Raw genomic sequence first — 20,853 nt, forward strand, 5'->3', positions numbered from 1 at the left:
AAGGATGCAACTCTTTGTTCTTTAGTATAGCCAGGGAATATGGAATGGGCGTGTAAATAAACCTTAGATAATTCCAACATTTGTAACAAAAGTATAAATAAATTGATGGGTAAACATATACATTTACCAAAAACCTTTTTAGAAACCATTCATTTTCGTGGGCTTGACAATAAAAGTGATGGGCTAATAGCAGTTTTCCCTGTTGGAGCTCTTTGTGCTGCTTTACTTAGTGTGACAGATAGGAGGCGTTACCTTTCCAGGGACACCGTAGGAAAAACTCAAGGATAGCCTAATTTGACTGACAGAAAGAAAAAATCTTATAGGCATCTGTGAATAAATTCATACTGATGCAAGTGGAGACAACGGCCCCCTGAAGTAGTAGGTGCGATTTCATTTACGCAGCCCTGGGAGCTCTATTCACCTGTGTCCCTTGGCAACTCATCCATTCTAAGCACTTCAGTTGTTATCTCTGTATTGACGGTTTCCAGAATTACAGTTCAAGATCTGACCATATTGATGACTTATAATATTTTATTAAGTCCCTTTTATATAGCTGTGTTTATTATTATATTAGACGTAATAGGTACAAAGTCAAAGATTTATTAAGTCCGTTTATTTACCTCTACATTATTCACAGTAATGGCCTTTCATATTCTTTGAGGCCTTGAAATCACACAGTTGTCATTAATTCCTTCTTTCCCTTATATCACACCCAAAAGCTATTGATTATTTTGGGGGAGAGGGGAGATATCTGCTCCAACGTAAACTTATTATTTCATTTCCAACACTGTCACCCTGATCCACTTCATTCTGCATGGATTTCTGATTTAATGCAGTGGTTTCAATACTAGCTTTCTTGTGTCAAATGTGTCTCCAACTCCTGTATAATGTCACAAGTAAGCTTTCAAAGGCATCATTTCATTCATCTGACCAGAAACTGTCAGTGACTTCCAACTTCTCAAAGAATTGGGCACCGATTTTCCACCTCTGTCTTCTGGTGTCAGCCTTCCTTTCTTGTTTTGCTTCTCATTCTTCACCAAGTCTGTGTTTCACAAAGTCTGGTTCCCTAAATACCACGCTTATTTCCTGCTCTGTAACTGTTTCTATTCTGACCTGGCTTAAAATAAATTTACTTTCTTTTCTGCCTTTCCAAAGCCGTATCCATTTCTCAGAGCTCAGGTAAAGGTCTTTCTGCTGCCTTTGTCGTGTCCAAATACCACAGTCACCTTTGCTTCGTGAATTCCCATAGCAATTACTATACTTACTTTATCCTTGCATGGGTTGTTTAGGGGTCTGTAACTGTTGCATGTGAACCTGGATCACGAGAGTATTTCAGGTAGGCTTATGTCTTCTGTAATGTCCAGCTAATAACGCTTAAAAATAATTGAGCTGTTAACTACTTTCAGGCCCTAACACACATTGTCTCATTTAACACTGACAAAAGCATCTGTGAAGTTGGTGGTACTTAGCCTTATTTTACAGTTGAAGCTGGTAATCACGCTCCACACTTGGGAGCTAAACAAGTATACTACACTCATCAACAAATGCTTCTTAAATAAATAACTTATTTATCTGTATATGTCTCATAGCATTTGTGTATTTTACTCATACTTTCCTCATTACTTATTCTTCTAACTACTATACTGTATGCTGTTGGAGGTCAAGAAGAGACAAATGTTTGAGCAAAGAGAGCTTGGGTCTTAGTAAGCAGAGCTGAGTTAGGTCTGCCATTAATTAGCGTTTTAACATTGGGTATTTCATGTCTCTGAACCTCAGTTTGTTTATGTGTAAAATGTAAAGATGATTGAAGGAAATACTGAATGTTTCCGCAGTGCTGACTATAGTGTCCAGCATCTAAGACATAGTCATTAAAGGGTAGATTTATTATTATCGTTAAGATTCATGTTGGATTCATTTCCTTGTCTCTTGTGTTTTTCAGTGTGTTTCACTGTGTACAATAAGAAATGTATTTTATATTCCAAGCCAGTGGGCACATAACTATGTGTATATGTAATGTCCATCTATGTATGTGTGTAATATTTATAATATATATATAATTTTAAAGTAGATAACTATATATAACTTTACATGTAGTTATATACCCATATATAGCTATAAAAATAAAACAAAGTATTATTTTAAAATATTTCCTTTAGAGTAGTGCTATTCAACCGTTTTTTTTTTTCCATTATCACCCCCTAAGGATCCTTTTATAGGCATTTTTTCCTAATCACCTCCCCCATGAAATCTGAATACCACAGACACATTTATATCTCTTTATACACCTTAAGTATATCTGGGCTTCATACATTTAAAAGGAAGTAGAAAGCATACTTTTTTATTCAGCGTAGGATTAAAAAGGACAAAATAAAAATGTTATAGTGGAAAGTTAAATAAAAATGTAAAAGCTATCAATATTGAACGTAACATAACTATTTGCTGAGAAATTTTTAATTTATTTACTTATAAAAATGGTAATATGTCAAATTACATATGGAAATTAGCAATTTATATAAGCTAACAATACAAATATAATAATTTTTAAAACATTCAAAATAATCATGTTCCAGCAAAAGTAAAATAATTTTAAAAAATAACTTTCAAAAATTTTTAAGAGAAATTAACTTTAACTTCGGCTTCATATGAGAAAACAATGTTTAACCTATATAACTACTAGATATTCATTTAGAGGGTATCAACAATTTTTCTTCTCGGCATATGACATACTAATGTTTTGATTAACATTTAAGCTCACACATTATTTGAGCTTAAATACACACAATATGATCAATAACTTCCCACCTAGGTATTTATCCAAGAGAAATATAAACGTATTTCCACACCATAACTTGTAGACAGACGTTCATATAAGCTCTTTAGCCTGTAACTGGGAACAAACCAACATCCATCAAAGATGAATGAATAAACAAATTGCAGTATATCCATACAGTGGAATATTACTGAGCAGTCTAAAAAGAATGAACTGTTAATACACACAACAACATGAATGGATCTCAGAAATGTTAAGCTGGACTAAAAAGAATGCATACTGTATGATTCAATTTACATGAAACCCTAGAAAAGACAAAGATAATCTAGACTCAGAGAAAGCAGTCAGTAGTTGCCCGAAGATGCAGGGGGTGGGGATTGACTGGGATTGAGCAAAGGGAACATTTTGTGGGTGATGGAAATGTTCTGTATTTTGATGGTGGTGAGCGTTACACAGGTGCACAAATTTGTAAAAAGGCAGTGAATTTAAAATAGCATTTTGGGACTTGCCTGGTGGTCCACTGCACTCCCAATGCAGGGGTCCTGGGTTCGATCCCTGGTCAGGGAACTAGATCCCGCATGCTGCAGTTAAGAAGTCTGCATGCCGCAACTAAGACCCAGACCAACCTAAATAAATAAATATTTTTTACAAAACAAATTTTTAAAAAAATAGCATTTTCTTATATGCAAATTATTCCTCAGTAAAATTGAATTTTGAAATGCCAAGAGAAAAAGACCCCTTTCATTAACTATAATTTTGAAATTAGTTGAGGTTCAAAATGGTAGATGTCTTAACATCTTTATGGTGACACTTTAAGTCACGATTATAATGATTCCTTTGGGGGGAGGGCTTCCCAGCACTCCTTCCTGTGGAGATGAAATCCCGCTCAGTGCTGCCAGGAGGAAGACGAATCATGTCTTTTCCAGACTCTTGGTGTTATGTTTACATTATTATGAGGTTAAATAAGTAGCATATCATTCGTTTTACGTTATTTAAGAACAGATGTAACTAAGTAATTGAAAGAATCATTCACAAAATGAGTCATTCATAAAATAATTCTTGAGTTTCTAAAAAGGACAAAGAATGTTTCTAGGTTCTGTGCGAGAGGACAGAGATGGGCTTGGTTGCCCCTAACCTCTGCACATTCAGAGTCAAGGGACAACGTGTGTTATGTTGATATTATTATTGTTATTATTTATTTTCCTAAGTATTACTGTGCACCAAGCCACTGAGGCTCGTAACTAGTGCTGCCAGGTGGTGGCCTTGATGACACACACCACAGAGCACAGAGTGTGCTCGCTGTAGGTGGCTTCTTGGTTTGAAAATTCCTCCTCTGCTCACTAGCCCTTTTGAGTTCTGCTCAGTTCTATAAACTTTTTGTGACACTTTTTCATCTTTAAAACAAAACAATAAAATGTCACATATAACATAATACAGTGTACGATTTATAACCTATAGTCCTCACAATCTATTCAATAACATGACACTATATTACATATTAATCTAAGATTATAATACCATAATAGAACAACAATGGTGATGATTATAACATCTAACTCATGAGGGTGTAATGATGTTTATTGTCAGTATTCATGTGAAATATTAGCCCAGTGCCTGACACACAGTGAGCGTTCAATAAACATTGGCTGCTATTTTTACTAACATTTTACAAATGAGAAAATCGAGCCTTAGAAATGTAATTAGCATATACAAAGCTAAAAACTAAAAAAAAAAAGTGTCAGAAGGAGATAAAAAGTCAAGTTTTCCTTTTTCTTAACCCTAAGCTCTCCCCCAATAGCATATAGCATTTCTAGTATTTTCAAAACAAAATTCAAGTCTCAATAGCAGCAGCAACAAAAAATACCATAAATTCAGAGGTGGAGGAGAGTATCCCTAACAGAAAGGGTTAGTTCTCATGTTCATATGGATGTTCTCATAGATTATTCTCTTTTTTCCAATTATTTCCTCTTATATTTTCCTTCAGATTAAATTCCATGAATTTCTGTGGCCCCGTTGATGATGGAGACTCTCTTTTTATGGAGGGAGCCGTTTATGCTTAAGAAGCAATGCCCAAGATTTTTCTACTTGGTGTTTATTCATTCATGAGTATTTACGTTGAGTCTCCTATGTGCATAGCACTGTGCTAGGAAACGTAGGATTTTTGTAAATGGATTATGTAATTTCTTAACTAAAGCAACTTATGCACCAGAGTACAAACATACACAAACATATCTAATATAATAAGTGTACAATACATTATGCTCTGCTTCATTCAGCCATTCAGCAGACAGTTATTATGTGCCCTCTAGATACTACTGTTGTGCTAGGCTATAGAGAGAGGTAGGTTTGCTCTTCCAGAAGAAATCCCACAAGTGAGTCAGACATGTAACCTTAGGGCTGGAATTGGTGTAGGAGAGGAGGTGACGGTGGATGCATGACTGCAGCAGAATGTGTGATGGAGAGGATCTACAGAAGTCCAGAGAGGTCAGCAGAAGTGCAAACGCCATTCCAGGGATGGGCTTCTTCTCTCTTTCCCTTCCAGTCGCTCAGGAACCACTAAAAGACACATGTAGGGACGTGATATTTACATCTTATATGATAGAAAGAACAGCCTGGTGGCAATGTAGTACGTGAATTAGAGAAGCAAAACAGGAGTTGGAAAAAGTGGAGAGGAAACTTCTGAAATAATCCAAGAGAGAAATAATAAGAGTGGGTACCAAGGCAGTGGAAGTGGGGATGGAAAGACATTTGAAATATAAGAAAGTATATGACTTGGCAACTGCGTGTGTGGGATGACAAAGAGGGAGAAGTTGAAGATGAAACTGCATGTATGATATTCAAAAAGACGGGGAATACCTGTTCACGGGAAGAATGGGTTTTTAAAGGAGAATTTAGTATTTACGTGGGCACTTTGAGTTTTTGCAGCATCTCTGAGAAATCAGAGTGGAACGTTCAGCAGACAGCGGATCTGGGGCTGGGGAGACACTGGGGTGGGGGGGCATGCCCACTGGGTAGCTGCCAATAGGTAACTGGCACTTAGAGCAATTGGAAGAAATTAAACCAGCCAAGGAAAATATGGGACATAAGCAGGGAAGAGGGGCAGCAGATGACACCATGGGGAATATGAATGTTTCGGAAACTCGGAGAAATCATAGACTAGCATGAGACTGAGAGAGACCAATCAGAAAATTTAGGCATAAAAACTGGGCGAGAAATATATTACCAAATCCAAAAGATATTGCAAAAGCCAACAAGAGTTGAAGGAAAGAAGTGGTGAGAGGATCAAATATCAGAAAAAGCTTAAGAATGGTTAGGACTGACTCCATGACCTGAAGGACGTGATACAGAGATAACATATGCATTTATTAATGACCTACTATGTGCTAGGCACAGAGAGAGAGAGGGTGAGAAAGAAAGAGGGTAAGCAAGAGAGTGAGAGAGAAAGTCTCAATTACGCATGAGAAGCTGAATCAGAGGGATCAAGTAACTTTCCCCAATGTCACACAACTAAAAATGTAGGAAAGCAGAGATTCCAACTAAATTAGGAGCCAGTTCATCCCTTTGGGGGTGCAGTCATTACTGCATTTTTAACTTCTTGAAATTAAAAACAATAACTTCAAGCATACAGTAAAGGACAAAAAAATGACATCTTTCTCCCCCAATTCAAAATTTAACAAACATTTTGTCATATTCACTTAAGATACAACCCAAAGCCCCAGTCACCGTTCTTCATCCTTGATTCCCAGAAGTAACCACTACGCAGAAATTGTACTATTCTCATTCGTGCTTTGCTATTTTTATAGCAGGTGGATGTATTAACATACCACGAGAGATTATAGGGTACACCTTTGTGTGTTTAAATTTTTGTGTTAAAATTGGGCCATTAGTTTTTGTCTCAACAGTATGTTTTATAGATGTAATCATATTGATTTCTGTAGGCCTGGTTTGTTCATTAAACAGCTGCATAGTATTCCATTGGATGGATAGATAGATAGATAGATACAGATAGAGAGATAGATAGTTTTTTCATGATTATTCTATGACATTATACTGTAGGGAAGGCAATATTCAAGCATTAGGAAAAGAATAAAGTCAAAGGAGAGAGATGTCACATTTGAGAGACAAGTGCCTTGCAGTTAATTTTACCCACTGGTAAATTTATTGGTTAGTCAATTGCTTATCATTAACAATGTTCCTAAAGTTATCCTAAAGAAAATAACACGTTCTGGGGCCAATGAATAGAATCGAATAATTTAACTGGATTTAAATCTGTAAAAGCAGTAGAGATAAATTACAAAGGCAATGCTGAGACTATGCTTCTGGAGCTTTGAGCACAGCCTGCGGTGTTTTGCCTCTGTACAGGTATTGGGGAAGCATAGGGAGTTCTGTGAGTAGAGAAATGACAAGACATTGCTCACCATGGCCAAGGTACCTTGAGTTGTTTTAATGGTTAATAAAGATAGAGGATATGTATTATTTCAGCCTGATAAAGAGGCTGTATCATGGGGGAGAGTCATGTTATGGTGAGAAAGACAAAAAGGAAGGGTGAAGAAAGGTGCAAAATTTGACAAATCTAGCCTGAAGGCTAATTTGTGAGTTTGTTTACTGCCTTTATTTCTTTTACAAAAGTGTTAACAATGTTTACTAAGATACCCAGTAAAGCATACCTGCTTCTAAGAAGTTACAGTTACTCAGGTTTATTAGGGAAACTTCATTCTTGTGACAGTTCATCTGTTCAACAAACAGAGTAGATTTACAGCCACGAAAACCTTTGATTTAGAATCTGAGTGTCTTTGGACTGTTCATCTATTACAATGGATCCTTAGTCCTAATGCTTAGAAACTTGAATATCCATGAGCTTTTCTTTTTCCCCTTTTAATTTTTCATTATTTCCCTTTTGATTTCAAGATTGTACATTGTTGCTTTACACAAAATAGAGATAAACAGAATAGCATGTTGATTTTAATAAACTATTTCAGAGCAGAAATGTGAAGGTAATTTACCTGCCAATTAAACTGTGACATAGTCTAGCACCAGTTGATCAGAAACCACCCTTTTTTTCAGCATTTTAAAACATGAATTTTTATTCTTCCCTGAAAATATCCTCTTTGCAGGTCAAGCCCTAGGTTCATATGCAATTATTTTTGAAATCTTAATTCATATGTCTATTCATCCTCTTTCCTACAAAGCTCATCATCTAAATATTGTCAAACACCTTCAAATGAGCACCTATGATATGAACTCAGGTAAGAGATTCCAGACCCTGAAGCGTTCTTTTTTCCAAAAGGAAGCCAGCCATGCTGTAGAGTGTGCCTGTCTTTGGGCTGTCTGTTTCTGCTTTCTAAAAGTTAATAATGGAGAGCACAGCATCCCTGTGGCTTGCTGATTGACTGGTAGAAATGACAGCAAAATGTATGTGACTGAGAAGATTTCATCAGTACATCCTCTGCGCTAGGCTGTTTCTGTAATGTTACCCATAGGTAGGGGCTATTAGATCAAAGATTTTGTGACATTTAATGTCAAGTTTACCCAGATCACATTGATGATTATTTTTAATAAATGTCCATATTATTAGACCACATCTACCAATCATCTTCTAAAAAATCTATAGACTTTTTTAGAAATTTTAGGTTTATAGAAACACTGGGCAAGAAGCCATTGCTCTCCCCCAGCTAGTTCCCCTATTATTAGCATCTTTTTATTTTTTAAATAGGTCTTTATTGGAGTATAATTAGTGTGGTACATCTGATACCACTGATGAGCCAATACTGATACATTATCAACTAAAACCCATAGTTTACTTTAGTATCTTTTTGTTGCACATTATATGGATTTTGACAAATGCATAGTGACAGGTATCCACCATTATATTGTCTTACAGAATGTTTCACTGCCCTCATAACCCCTGTTCAGCCCTACTTCCCTTCCCCGAAACACTGCCCTCAACCAGTCATTTTGATGTCGTAGCGACACTCTCATGCCCTCAACACATGTTGTCATTGTTTGGTTTTGCTTTTTTGTTGAGACGTGACTGTGATGAGATAATGAGACCAGTGGCTATCGAAGGACATTTTTGCTGAATTCCTGGTTACTATTTTATCATTTCTCTGTTCTGATTCTGTTAGTTCGAGTTAAATATAGCAATAAAAACTGACAAACTGACCAATAGAGTAACTGCTAGATTTCCATTGTTTCAACCTACCATAGCTCTCTCAACCTTGTATATCCAACCAAATCCAAAAAGTTTAAAAATTTTAAAAAGGCAACCACCTAGGCTTCTAGACTTCTCCCAGCCTCCTGTGCTGCTGTGCTCTGGTTCTAGTGACCATCCAACTCAAAAACAAGCACTCCTGCACGCAGCTAGCCAAGCAATGACTACATGGCATAACCCGTGCTTTATACCCAAGTCTTAGATGGTAGCTGGGTGGTTGTATATAGCAGGTTACTGCTTTAAAACAATCATTTATATTCGCACAAAAAGTGAAAGATTAGATTTCTAAGCCCACTTTTTATACTAATGCAACGACTGTATTAGCCTTTCACTTATTAAGTCTAGAAAAATTAGTAAAACTATGGATTTTCATTAATCAGACATAATTACTATTTTTATTTTATATCTTAACAAACCCAACTCCATCCACTGTTCTTCCAGTCACAAGCAAAATAGTAACATAAGCAGACGTAAGCACAAATGAACATGAAATAAAAAAAAATCAATACCAGGTATGATAAATATATGCGTTTTATTTAGATATATTTCTGTTAAACATGTTCCTTTTTTAAAGCAATTTATATAGAGCCTTTAAAATGACTATAATTCTGATTTCTACCCATAGTACTGAAGAAGCTACTTAATAACATTCACTTTCAAGGCCATTTTTACTTAACCACTTTTCATTTGATATTTACCACTCTTGCAAAAATATAAGCAAATCAACATCTGTGTAGATTGCTGAGTGTATTCAAGGGCCACGCATGATGAACTCAAGATGAACACAACAATTCAAGGACTTTTGGAATAAAATTGTTGAAACCAGGGCGCTGGTTTTACCCAGGGCTCTGTGGCTCTGATAACGAGAGAATATATTTGCCCCCCCACCTCCTATGCTGAGAGCAATCTTGAGCAAAAAGGGTCTGGATTGATATTAACCCATAATGTATTACAGGTCTGAGTGATGTTGATCATAGTGGGCGAAATTCAAACGACATCAGCAGTTGGCCGTTAGGAAATCAAAACCCTATTTTGATTTTTTTCAAAATTAATTATGTAGTCAGAATTCCCCTTACGGTTTTCACAATGGAGTACAAGAACATCTTATTGAATGTCCAACTGAATGACGTAAAGCTCCTTGGAGCTCGTAGTACATGCTTTCAAACTAATATTACTGGATCACACACCACTTTTAACAAGACTTAGCAAAGGATAGCTATTTGAAGAACACACCTGTGGACTATAGATGCCACATGATCAGCAGAATTTTAATCTGCTGGGATGTTGTAAAGATACCTTATTAAAAGAGCTTCCAATGAGATTAATTGATTAACAGCACAGTTCATCTCCATAGAAAGAATTTGCTTTTTAAAGAAGTCATTGAGTGCTACAAGTTGAATTAGTATTCAATTAATGTCAACATTCATTTTGAGCAGCCTATGAAATATTTTTAAAGAGATACTTAGTAAATTATATCAATAAGCATTTTAATATAAATCAAGATGCAGTTCATTTTTTCCACTTAGAAATATATTACCAAGATGATAGTTATTAGTTATTAGTTATTTAAGCTCAGCTCTAACTAATGCCAAATAAATGTGGTAGTATGTCTTCATTCCTTAATTATTGATTTGGAGAGTCAGGGAATTTCGAGTATATAAAAACCCGAGTGCCAAAAAGTAGAGATGAGAGTCCAAAACATAGGATGCACAAAATAGCCTACTACAATGTTCAATGCACAAGAGCTAGTAATTATTACCCAATGTGTAGAATTTAACCTATTTGGAGCAGATTAATCTTTTAGCATTTCGAAAGGAAGATCAATGGCAAAATAAGATTGATTTAATCATTAAATTCGTTGTTCTCTAACACATAAACCGTTAAATTTTTGTTCCCCGGTTTTTTGTGGGTTTTTTTTGGTAACGCTATTTATTTATTTATTTATTGGCTGTGTTGGGTCTTCGTTGCTGCGCGCGGGCTTTCTCTAGTTGCGGCGAGCGGGGGCCACTCTTCATCGCGGTGCGCGGGCCTCTCACTATCGCTGCCTCTCTTGCTGCGGAGCACAAGCTCCAGACGCGCAGGCTCAGTAGTTGTGGCTCGCTGGCCTAGTTGCTCCGCAGCATGTGGGATCTTCCCAGACCAGGGCTCGAACCCGTGTCCCCTGCATTGGCAGGCAGATTCTCAACCACTGCACCACCAGGGAAGCCCTGTTCCCTGGTTTTAATTAGCAAAAAGCAATAGCTACCAAACCAGCCAAGTGAAGTTTTGAAACAATTAATGAAGTAATTCCTAGAAAAGCATCTTTATCCTCCATACAAATGATAAGCAGGATTGTGGATGTGTTAGTGTGTGTAGGGATGGGAAAGGAAAAGTAGGAAAGTTAACCTATTTACATATGATTCTCAACATAAATTACTTCACAAATAATGGCACAATGTTCTGCTTTTCTATGCAAACAAAATGTGTCTTTGAATCAATAGGTTTTATAAATACAGTATACAAGATAACTAATTTATAAAATTTTAAAATATGTTTACACACATTAATATTCAGAACTCAAAGAGAAATTTCAGTAGGATAAAAAGGCTTTGGAAATTAAGATGTGTAGAAGGTAAGTAAATTGTGCTAAATCTTCTATCCACCATGAAAGCATTTCCTTTCATTCTAACATAACAATATTTTGGAAATTGTGTCTCCCATCTTTTCACATGAGAAGCTTTAAACACTTAGAAGATGCTATTCACTTTTAGAGCAGGGAACTTGAAGTAATTATAAAAATATATTCTATCCAAATATGCTTTTTTATTGAAGTATAGTCAAATATATGTTTCTTTAATTAAGTCGTATCTTACCAGGATTCCAAATTTCAGCATTGAATTGTGTGTTAACACTGATGAGTAGAAGTTTTTTTTTATTTTTGGCAAAGCTTCTGAAGCTATAGTTTTCTAGAAATTTAAGTTTTAAGAATATTAGAAATTAAAATATTTAATTCACTTTGAGCAAACCATAATTAGTTGGCAATAAAAGTTTATGTTGGCAAAACATTTCAGGTATAACATAATTGAAAGTGTTATTCTGAAGGCCGTATTTTTATCATGAACATTCAAAAGCAAAAGAACTATGAAATCACTATTTAATTCTATAAAACTAGGCAAGGCACCTTCTTGTTTTTTATGACACTTCCAGAAATGTCATTTCCTACATTCATTTCTACACACAGTCCATACTTTTGAATTCATACTTCTGAAGATATGAAATATTAGAGAGAAAACTATATTTTTCCTCACTACATAAGAGAGAGGAAATTGTTTTTGCTTCATACCTGTTTGGGATAAGCAATTTTGCATACATATTTATACTTAAGCACAGACACATTAACACATACTCCTGCAGTTGAAGATTTTATCTTTCACCAACCTCCCTTAGGCTAGTGATGGAGATTATTCTTGACACTTCCCATTTAAATAGCTTAGATGTGTTTTGTCTACTTTAATGACTGTAACTAAAACAAATACATCTGGCATTGCAACCGTCTATACACAAACACACATACACCACACATGTGGGAGACAGGGAGGTTGTGTGGGGGGGTTGTATATGCATATTTATACACACGTATCTGTCCATGCACATTACATACATTTCAAAAATATTTATATGCATATATATATATAATTGAAATAAAGTTGCAGAAAACATTCTTTACCACGTGCACTCTAGTAGTTCATATTTTATTATATGCTATTCTTTTATATTTTAAAAATGTATTTCCCAGCCCATATAATTGAGCTCAAGATCCACTAATGGGTTGCTGCTAACAGCTGGAAAAACACTGGCTTAAGTAACGGCAGTATAAATCACATATTGGCAAAATTAAAGATGCTTTTCTACTGCGACCACAACAGCACTGTACCCACCTGATACCAACATGGTATCAGGAATGTATTACTTAAACGACATATACGTCAATGTTGGGACAGCGTAGCCAGAATGGTTTCATCATCATTGATAGACAGAAGAGTGACTTGAGTTTCATGAGCCAGGATTAATTGCATTGCTGTTATACACTTACACATAACTGCTTCTTATTTGATGGAAGGCTGCTAAAGTTTTGGGTAGGATGTAAATTTAAAAACACAATGATACTATTTTGGCAAATTGATAAATACTGTCTAGATTTTATGTGGAACAGAAACATGTTCATGACTTCCCAAGAAAATAATGACAAAAATATGTAATGAGTAGAGATTTGCTCTCAGGGATACCTCAAATTATTAGGAAAGTATAATGTTCTCCAGGAAATATTATGCAGTGAAAAAGCAAGGTCTGGAACAGTGTATAAGGGATGCTATCTTCTGTGTAAAAAAATAAGAAAAAACTACATACATATAGACTTACATCTTTTCTTTGCAAAAAGAAACACTGACGTTATAAACCAAAAGCTACGAAAACAGCATGCTGGAGATATGAATCCAAAAGACCTCTGAATATACTTTTTCTCATAATTTTAACTCTGATGATCACATAAATGTTTTCCACTTTCAAAATAATGAGTTGAAAAGAAAAAAACATGTAGTATTTGCAGGATAAAGCAAATATCTCAATATATACTTATATTTAAGCAAAGATGGTTAGAAACCAAGATTTTAATGGAAGTTATTAGTTGAAGTCAAAGGACTAAATTTAAAAGCCCAGTAATGTTCAATTGGATTTGGAAATAGCTCTATGAACTTTTCTCCCTAAAAATATGTACAGCTATTTCTTAAGATCAATAACCTATGCCCCCAAATATGATAATGCTCTTCTCCAAAAAAGAGAATTAGGGCTCCCTGAAGGGATGGCTGATCCAGGCATGGGGGAGAAATCGGGCAACATGAGTGTATGGCATCTGTTCATCCCAGAAAGCAGAGAAGCTGGAAAAATAAAGGGGTCATGCCATACAGGCACCAACACGAAGGGGTCCCAGTTAGGCAACAGTGAGACAATGGGCACATCAAAGGAGCATTTGAAGCCCATATGTTCAGATTTTTAGTTAAATAAATAAGGAAGAGAGAAGGAGGAAGGGAAGGAAAAACTAGAATAACAACAAAGAACATGAACATGGTCTTTGATTCCTTTCTGTGGAGCGAGGAGTGGGAAATCTGTATTAATGGACGCTTTACAGCTATGGGCATCTGTGCTTCAGAAATAAGGCCATAAAGGTGCATGTATAAGGATGCTTCCTGTAGAACTGTTTGAAAAAGCCGTAAATTGGAAGAAACTCCAATGACTACCAATAGGAGATTAATAAAATAAATAATAGTACATCCATTTATGGACTACGATGCAGCCAGTAAAAACGATGGAGCGAACTTCATGAAGTGACATATAAAGAGGTCCATAAATTGTTTAATGGAAAAAGGAAATTTCAGAATAGCATAAAAGGCTTTATCCCATTTTTTCATGAAGTAAAACAGTATGTGATTTTACAAATAAATGTATTTGCCTTAAAAAGATAGAAATCTGGAATGAATGATATAAGACCATTCCACTAACAACGGTCACCTCTGGGATTAGAATTTGACAGCACCTGTGGGTGGGAGCAGTTTGAGAGGGAATGTTTGCATTTCATTTTATATATTCTTACGTCATCTTAGTGCTTTTTTACAAGCATTGTTGATTTTGTAACACGTAGGTAAGAAAAGAGATGATCCCTTCCATGTAACAATTATTCTCTTGCTTAACCCATCTCTCCCACAGATGCCAGGCTGCAAACAAGACCTGCCCCACAGATTACATATGGAATAATCACATCTGCAGATGCCTGGCTCAGCAAGATTTTATTTTTTCCTCCAATGTTGGAGACGGTAAGCCGAATGCTGTATTAAAGACTAAATGTCTCTATTTTGATTAACAAATATTGTAATATTAAAATCACATGTACAATATTCATTTTCATGCTTTGAAATCACTCACTACAAAATAGGACACTTTCTGCTTTGTATTGGTATTATTTTGAAATTCTTTGTAAAGGAACCTACCTGTGTGTGTGCACAACCCTTTAATGAACAACATGGAAATGAAAACACTTTTAAAGGCTTTTTGTTGTTTCCCACCACACCCAGCACCAAGTAAGGGATAGTAAAGATGTCCTGACTGTGTTTATCTAGACTCTGCAGACGGATTCCATAACATCTGTGGGCCCAACAAGGAGCTGGATGAAGAGACCTGTCAGTGCGTCTGCAGAGGGGGGCTTTGGCCTTCCAGCTGTGGACCCCACAAGGAACTGGACAGAAACTCATGCCAGTGTGTCTGTAAAAACAAACTCTTCCCCAACTCGTGTGCGGCCAACAGAGAATTTGACGAAAACACATGCCAGTGCGTATGTAAAAGAACCTGCCCAAGAAATCAACCCCTAAACCCTGGAAAATGTGCCTGTGAATGTACAGAAACTCCACAGAAATGCTTCTTGAAAGGAAAGAAGTTTCAGCATCAAACATGCAGGTAAGAAATCTTCATAAACAGTATTCATTTCTCTTACTGGAAATAGTTTTCTCAACGCAAAGCAGTTTTCTCAACCAAGATATTGGTTCTTTGTTAGAATGGAACTAGCTAAGTTCTGGAAGATGAATTCTGATATTTGTAACCAATGCTAAATTTTTGTGAAACTTTGCCCCCCAGAAATAAGGTGGGAGTCCTGGGAACCAAAACCAGATCCAAGCTCAGAATGCACTAAATCCTTGTTCCAGAGACTAAGGTAGTAGCTCTCCACATGAGTTAGAGAACAGATGCAAAGGACAGTCACTTGTGGAGCATTTTCAAAATATATCCAGGTAGCGCACACCTGCCCCCAACAAAATGATGATGCCATCAGATGTAATTTTGTACAGCTGTTCTAAGTGCAGAAAATGTGCAAGCTTTACAAAGGATAGGATGATACCGTTTACTGTGGAATTGTATCTAGAAATGAAAATAGTTAAGCTAAGTATAATATTTAATGGAATCAGAGAAATAAATTAATACGTTGTTCAAGGTTACTCAAGACATTCCTTAAACCTGATTCTGCTCCCTTCTTCACCAGAAAAAAATGAGTCTCTTGGACTCAAACACTTTCAGTGTTAAGCCTTGAACCTCTTCCTCTTTGATCTGAGAATAAGCCAGACCTGTGCTTTTGACATTTGCTCCCACTCTCCTTCAGCATCTCGCTCCACCAATCACGCCCTCTCCCTTCCATACCTTCAATGTCCTCAACTCTAGTGTTCGTCCCCCTCAATTTTTTCTATTTTATTGGCATCTCACTGCGATTTTGAGCATTCTGTAGCAACCAAGCTCTGTCCTTGTCTTCTGAGTTGCACCAAGACCAGGCATTTGGCATTTGTCTGTTCACCTCTTTCATCTCTCATTTATTCAACCAACTGGAACCTGGTTTATGCCCTAATATTCCACGATCAAGTTCAGTAGACCCTTCATTGTCAAATCCGATGGACAATTTGGTCTTTCTGTAAAACTGTCCTTTCCGTAGTTTCTCTTTAGGCTCTCCTCTGTTTTGAGGGAGACAACATTGTTCTTTCCTGGTTGTCCTTTAGGTTTTCTGACCACTTGCTGTCCATCACTGGAGTTCTCACTGGGTTCTCTTTTCCACCCACTCTTTACAGATGGCGATAACACCCTTTCAACAGATGGTTATTCACACAACTTAAAACTTTATTTACATTTATTTATTTACAATTATTTATAATTGTAAATAACTACAATTTATTTACATTTATTTACAATTTAGTATCTGCATGAATACTTCCATTTATCTACAGTTTAGTATCTGCATGAATGTTCATCATTACCTTTATCTTCAGTAAATAAAGTATCCTTCTTTTTGATTCTCAAGAGTTTGTATTCCCACTTCAGTTTATCTTTCTGATGTTTTGTCCACACTAACATGTTAGCTAGTGCATGAGGAGACTTCCATGAATCTAGGTATCTCATTAATGACTTTTATTTTCTTCCATTATCATTTCAGAAGACCTGATAGGAATCCTTGTTTTTCCTCTTTAGAATATTCTGGGCAATGATATTCCAATTTTACTTGCATATCCTACTCTAATCACCAAAAGGATATTTCAAAAATGCAGAATATAGATACTAAATCTTATTAAAGATCATGAAACCATTTTTTCATATTGAATCTGAGTGAACCCAGTATACATTGAAAAACCTGAAATTTTTGTTTACATAAAACTAACCAGCTGGGCTTCCCTGGTGGTGCAGTTGTTGAGAGTCCGCCTGCCAATGCAGGGGACATGGGTTCGTGCCCCGGTCCGGGAAGATCCCACATGCCGCGGAGCGGCTGGGCCCGTGAGCCATGGCCGCTGAGCCGGAGCCTGCACTCTGCAACGGGAGAGGCCACAACAGTGAGAGGCCTGCGTACCGCAAAAAAAAAAAAAAAAAAACTAACCAGCCATAGTTGTCTACAGAATTCTTATATTAAGTTAGTAGAAAAGATTTCTGTCATTGTATTTCTCCTCATCGCATACCTTGTTCCTTAATGGCTTTCTATTTACTAACTCTCTCCCCATGTTCATTTTTCTAAGTGTATAATTCCAGGTTTTATGCATATACTGAAGTGAAAAAAAAGATAGTTTAATATTTTGAAAATATATATACTCCTCATTTTCTCTTCATATTTATTCCAAAATCGTGGCAGGCAGAGTGTACATTCTGTGGTTCACTGCCTTAATCAGCAACTTACATGGATCACTGAGAATTGTATCTCTTTGGTAAAGGCATTCCAGTGGCCTTGTAATAATGTAATTGTATTTAGAACTGAAAATAAATAAGTAACATTCTAACTAGATATGCTTTCTTTTCTGGAGTAAAAGAAGTGCTGTTTCAAAAATCACATCTGTAGTATTTCTGTGGTGCGTGTTTGATCTCCAGGTCACCTTGCATTTTTCTCGCATTATATCCATCCCCACTGCCACATGTTACGTATACTCATCCTCCAGAAAAATCCTTCAAAGATAGCTCCCATTCACTGGAGCAACAGGGCTGCTGATGTGATTGGCTGCTGGGTCGTTTGTCCTTTTGCCACTACTAGAAACTGGACATCTGGGGTAGGAGGAAAGGGACCCTCACAGTGAATACTGTCCCTCCCAGTGCCTTCCCCCAGACCGCAGTTTTCACATGGAGCCCAGGTGGAGGAGGGAGGCTGAGCCACTCTCGTGCAGCCAGCCAGCTGCCAGCCTAGGCAAGTCAAGAGTGAGGATGGGGCCCTCACTGTGGACCACAGTCCTGCCAGAATGGCTGGGTTTAATCGCTCCAAAGTCTGGGTTCCAAACGAGTCCCAGAGTCTTGTGAATTCTGCCATGCTCACGTGATCACGCTAAATCGGCAGACCTTAAATATTCACTTCCAAAATTTCTGTTTTATGTTACTTTCATCTACAAAGCACAGAGCACCTCAAAAGAACTAATGCTAACAACACCTCATTCTTCCATTCGTTATTTCTGCAAGCAAGACTCTTTCTTTTTTTTTTTAGGTTTTTCCATTCCTCTTAAATTTGGTAATTCCAGGCACAAACTTTAGCAATTTATAAACTGGAGAACAATTTTATGATAAAATGAGTAACTCTGTTCTAGTTTGGAACTTAGAAAAACACAAAAGTGCATTTGTAGCTTAACAAAGTCATCTCCTTGGTCTTTAACAAAAGTCTGTCCTTCTTTGTTCCCCTAGTTGTTACAGACGACCGTGTACAAATCGAGTGAAGCATTGTGAGCAGGGACTTTCATTTAGTGAAGAAGTATGTCGCTGTGTCCCTTCATATTGGAAAAGACCACATATGAACTAAGATTGTATCTTTTCTAGTTCGTCATTTTTCTATCATGGGAAAACGGTGTTGCCATGTTAGAACTATGAGCACAGAGACTTTGTGGGACTGAACCATGTGGATAATGTTACAGAAATGGACTGGAGCGCATCTGCAAAAGACCTCTTTAAAAGACTGGTTTTCTGCCAATGACCAAACAGCTGAGGTTTTTCTCTTGTGATTTTAAAAAAGAATAATGACTATATAATTTATTTCCACTAAAAATATTGTTTCTGCATCCATTTTTATAGCAATAACAATTGGTAAAGCTCACTGTGATCAATATTTTTATATCATGCAAAATATGTTTAAAATAAAATGAAAATTGTATTATAAGCTGGTAAGTTGAGTCCATTACCATCTTACGCCATCAGCAAAACTTGATATTATGAAAACTGTCATCTCCCCCTGCCCTTTCCCCTTTTCTCTAATTGGATGTCAGATTTTGACTGCTGTATGATCCTGGAAAAAAAAGTTTCAGAGGGACAGAGGTTGCTATTAATTTTATTTAAATTCATCTCTTAATATATTTAATGAGTAGAAATGTTTTAGCACATGACACTTTTGAATTTATATCCAAATGAATCAATAGAAAACATATCATGCTTAGCATGGTTATGCAGTTGAAAGTTATTCAGTGCCCTTGGAGCATTCAGACTCTTAACCTGATATAATAGCTCTCAGTACATATTAAAATGGCTTTAAAATATTTTTCTTAAGAAGAATCTTTCCATATATTTAATTTCTTCTGACCAGCTAAATACTTTTTATAAGCTGAAGTGCTCCTACCCAATACATATAAAATAAATTGGAAATGACATTTAAATGCTCAAAGGTGCGAAAAAGGAAACCTTTCAGTCACACAATTAAAGCACTTGTTTTGTTTTTTTTAAAAAGGCAGCACACTCAAATTTCTTTTTCTGGGAACAAATATTTTGCCTACATAAATGCAACCACATAAGTGGTTGGCTTGTTGACAGAGTATTGATTATTTGCTCGTAGGACATGGCTACTAGCAAATAAAAATACATAGCTACTAGCAAATACATGAAAATAAGTAGTCCTGAAAGGAAAAAAAAGAATCTATAAAGTTATGTAAAAATGGCTTTTAAAACTTGCAAATTTAATATAACAAAAACATTTTAAATGGTATAGGTGACTACCCAGTACAGTACAAAATATTAGTATCTATATGTTTTGCTACAAAATAATTTATTTTTTATAATATTTGATTAGAAAGTCGATGCCCTAAAAATGTTGAAACACTGTTTTCAATACTGACTTTTAAAACAATGTTACATGCAAGGTTTACTGAATTACAGGTACGTACTCTGCACAACTTTAACATCTCGTTCATAAAGTCAGATTGTTTTTTACGTACTGGGAAAATGAAGTAGTCTTTTGAAATTCTCTCATTATACATTTATGGACCATCTTTGTATTTTTTAAGTAAAGGTGAATCTGAAGCCTGTAGGCAGAAAATATATGAAAATATGCATTGTACAATCTATGAACCAGCTACGGTCTGGGTAATTTTCAAACTTGAGAACAGCAAAAACAAACAAACGAACACAAAAACACAACAGCAGTAGCAACAACAATAATAATGAAACAAAAGCAAAAGATAAGTATATTTGCCAACAGCTATAGTTTTATCAAAATTTCCCCAACAGAACAAATTAGGGAGTCATTACAAAAGGAAGAATGGAATCATAATAAACAATATCTCTCCACCTGCTGGGGAGGCACAATCCCTTGGTGCATAAAATGGTCACCAGCTATACAATTCAACTGAGATCCAATTTAATAATTTTTCACCACATTTCAGCCAAGAATGTAAGCAAACAAACATTATATAATCTGTTACGTTGATCTAGTATCAATCATTTTTAGTCTTGATACATTTTAAATATATTAATTTTTTTTAGATAATGCAGAAAAAGTCTATTCTAAGTTTCCAGTGAGCCCCCTGAGGCCATGTAGAGAATATTAGGATCTGATATAATGACCGTTACAAGTTATCAGCTTAAA

General features: G+C 36.1%; 1 protein-coding gene across 1 annotated transcript in view; it reads left to right on the forward strand.

Annotated features, from left to right (window-relative positions):
- The window catches only part of VEGFC (vascular endothelial growth factor C), a 79,643-nt gene extending 60,419 nt beyond the window's left edge, over positions 1-19,224 (forward strand). The window contains exons 5-7 of the mRNA XM_022570808.2: positions 14,721-14,827; positions 15,131-15,464; positions 18,690-19,224. Coding sequence (XP_022426516.1) covers positions 14,721-14,827; positions 15,131-15,464; positions 18,690-18,804 — 556 coding nt within the window. The 3' untranslated portion in view covers positions 18,805-19,224. The remainder of the gene's footprint in view (positions 1-14,720; positions 14,828-15,130; positions 15,465-18,689) is intronic.
- The last annotated feature ends 1,629 nt before the right edge of the window (positions 19,225-20,853 follow it).

This window comes from Delphinapterus leucas, chromosome 21 (genome assembly GCF_059928025.1).
Source record: "Delphinapterus leucas isolate spDelLeu-1000000601 "Yukka" chromosome 21, BTC_Dleu_Yukka2, whole genome shotgun sequence".
NCBI lineage: Eukaryota > Metazoa > Chordata > Mammalia > Artiodactyla > Monodontidae > Delphinapterus > Delphinapterus leucas.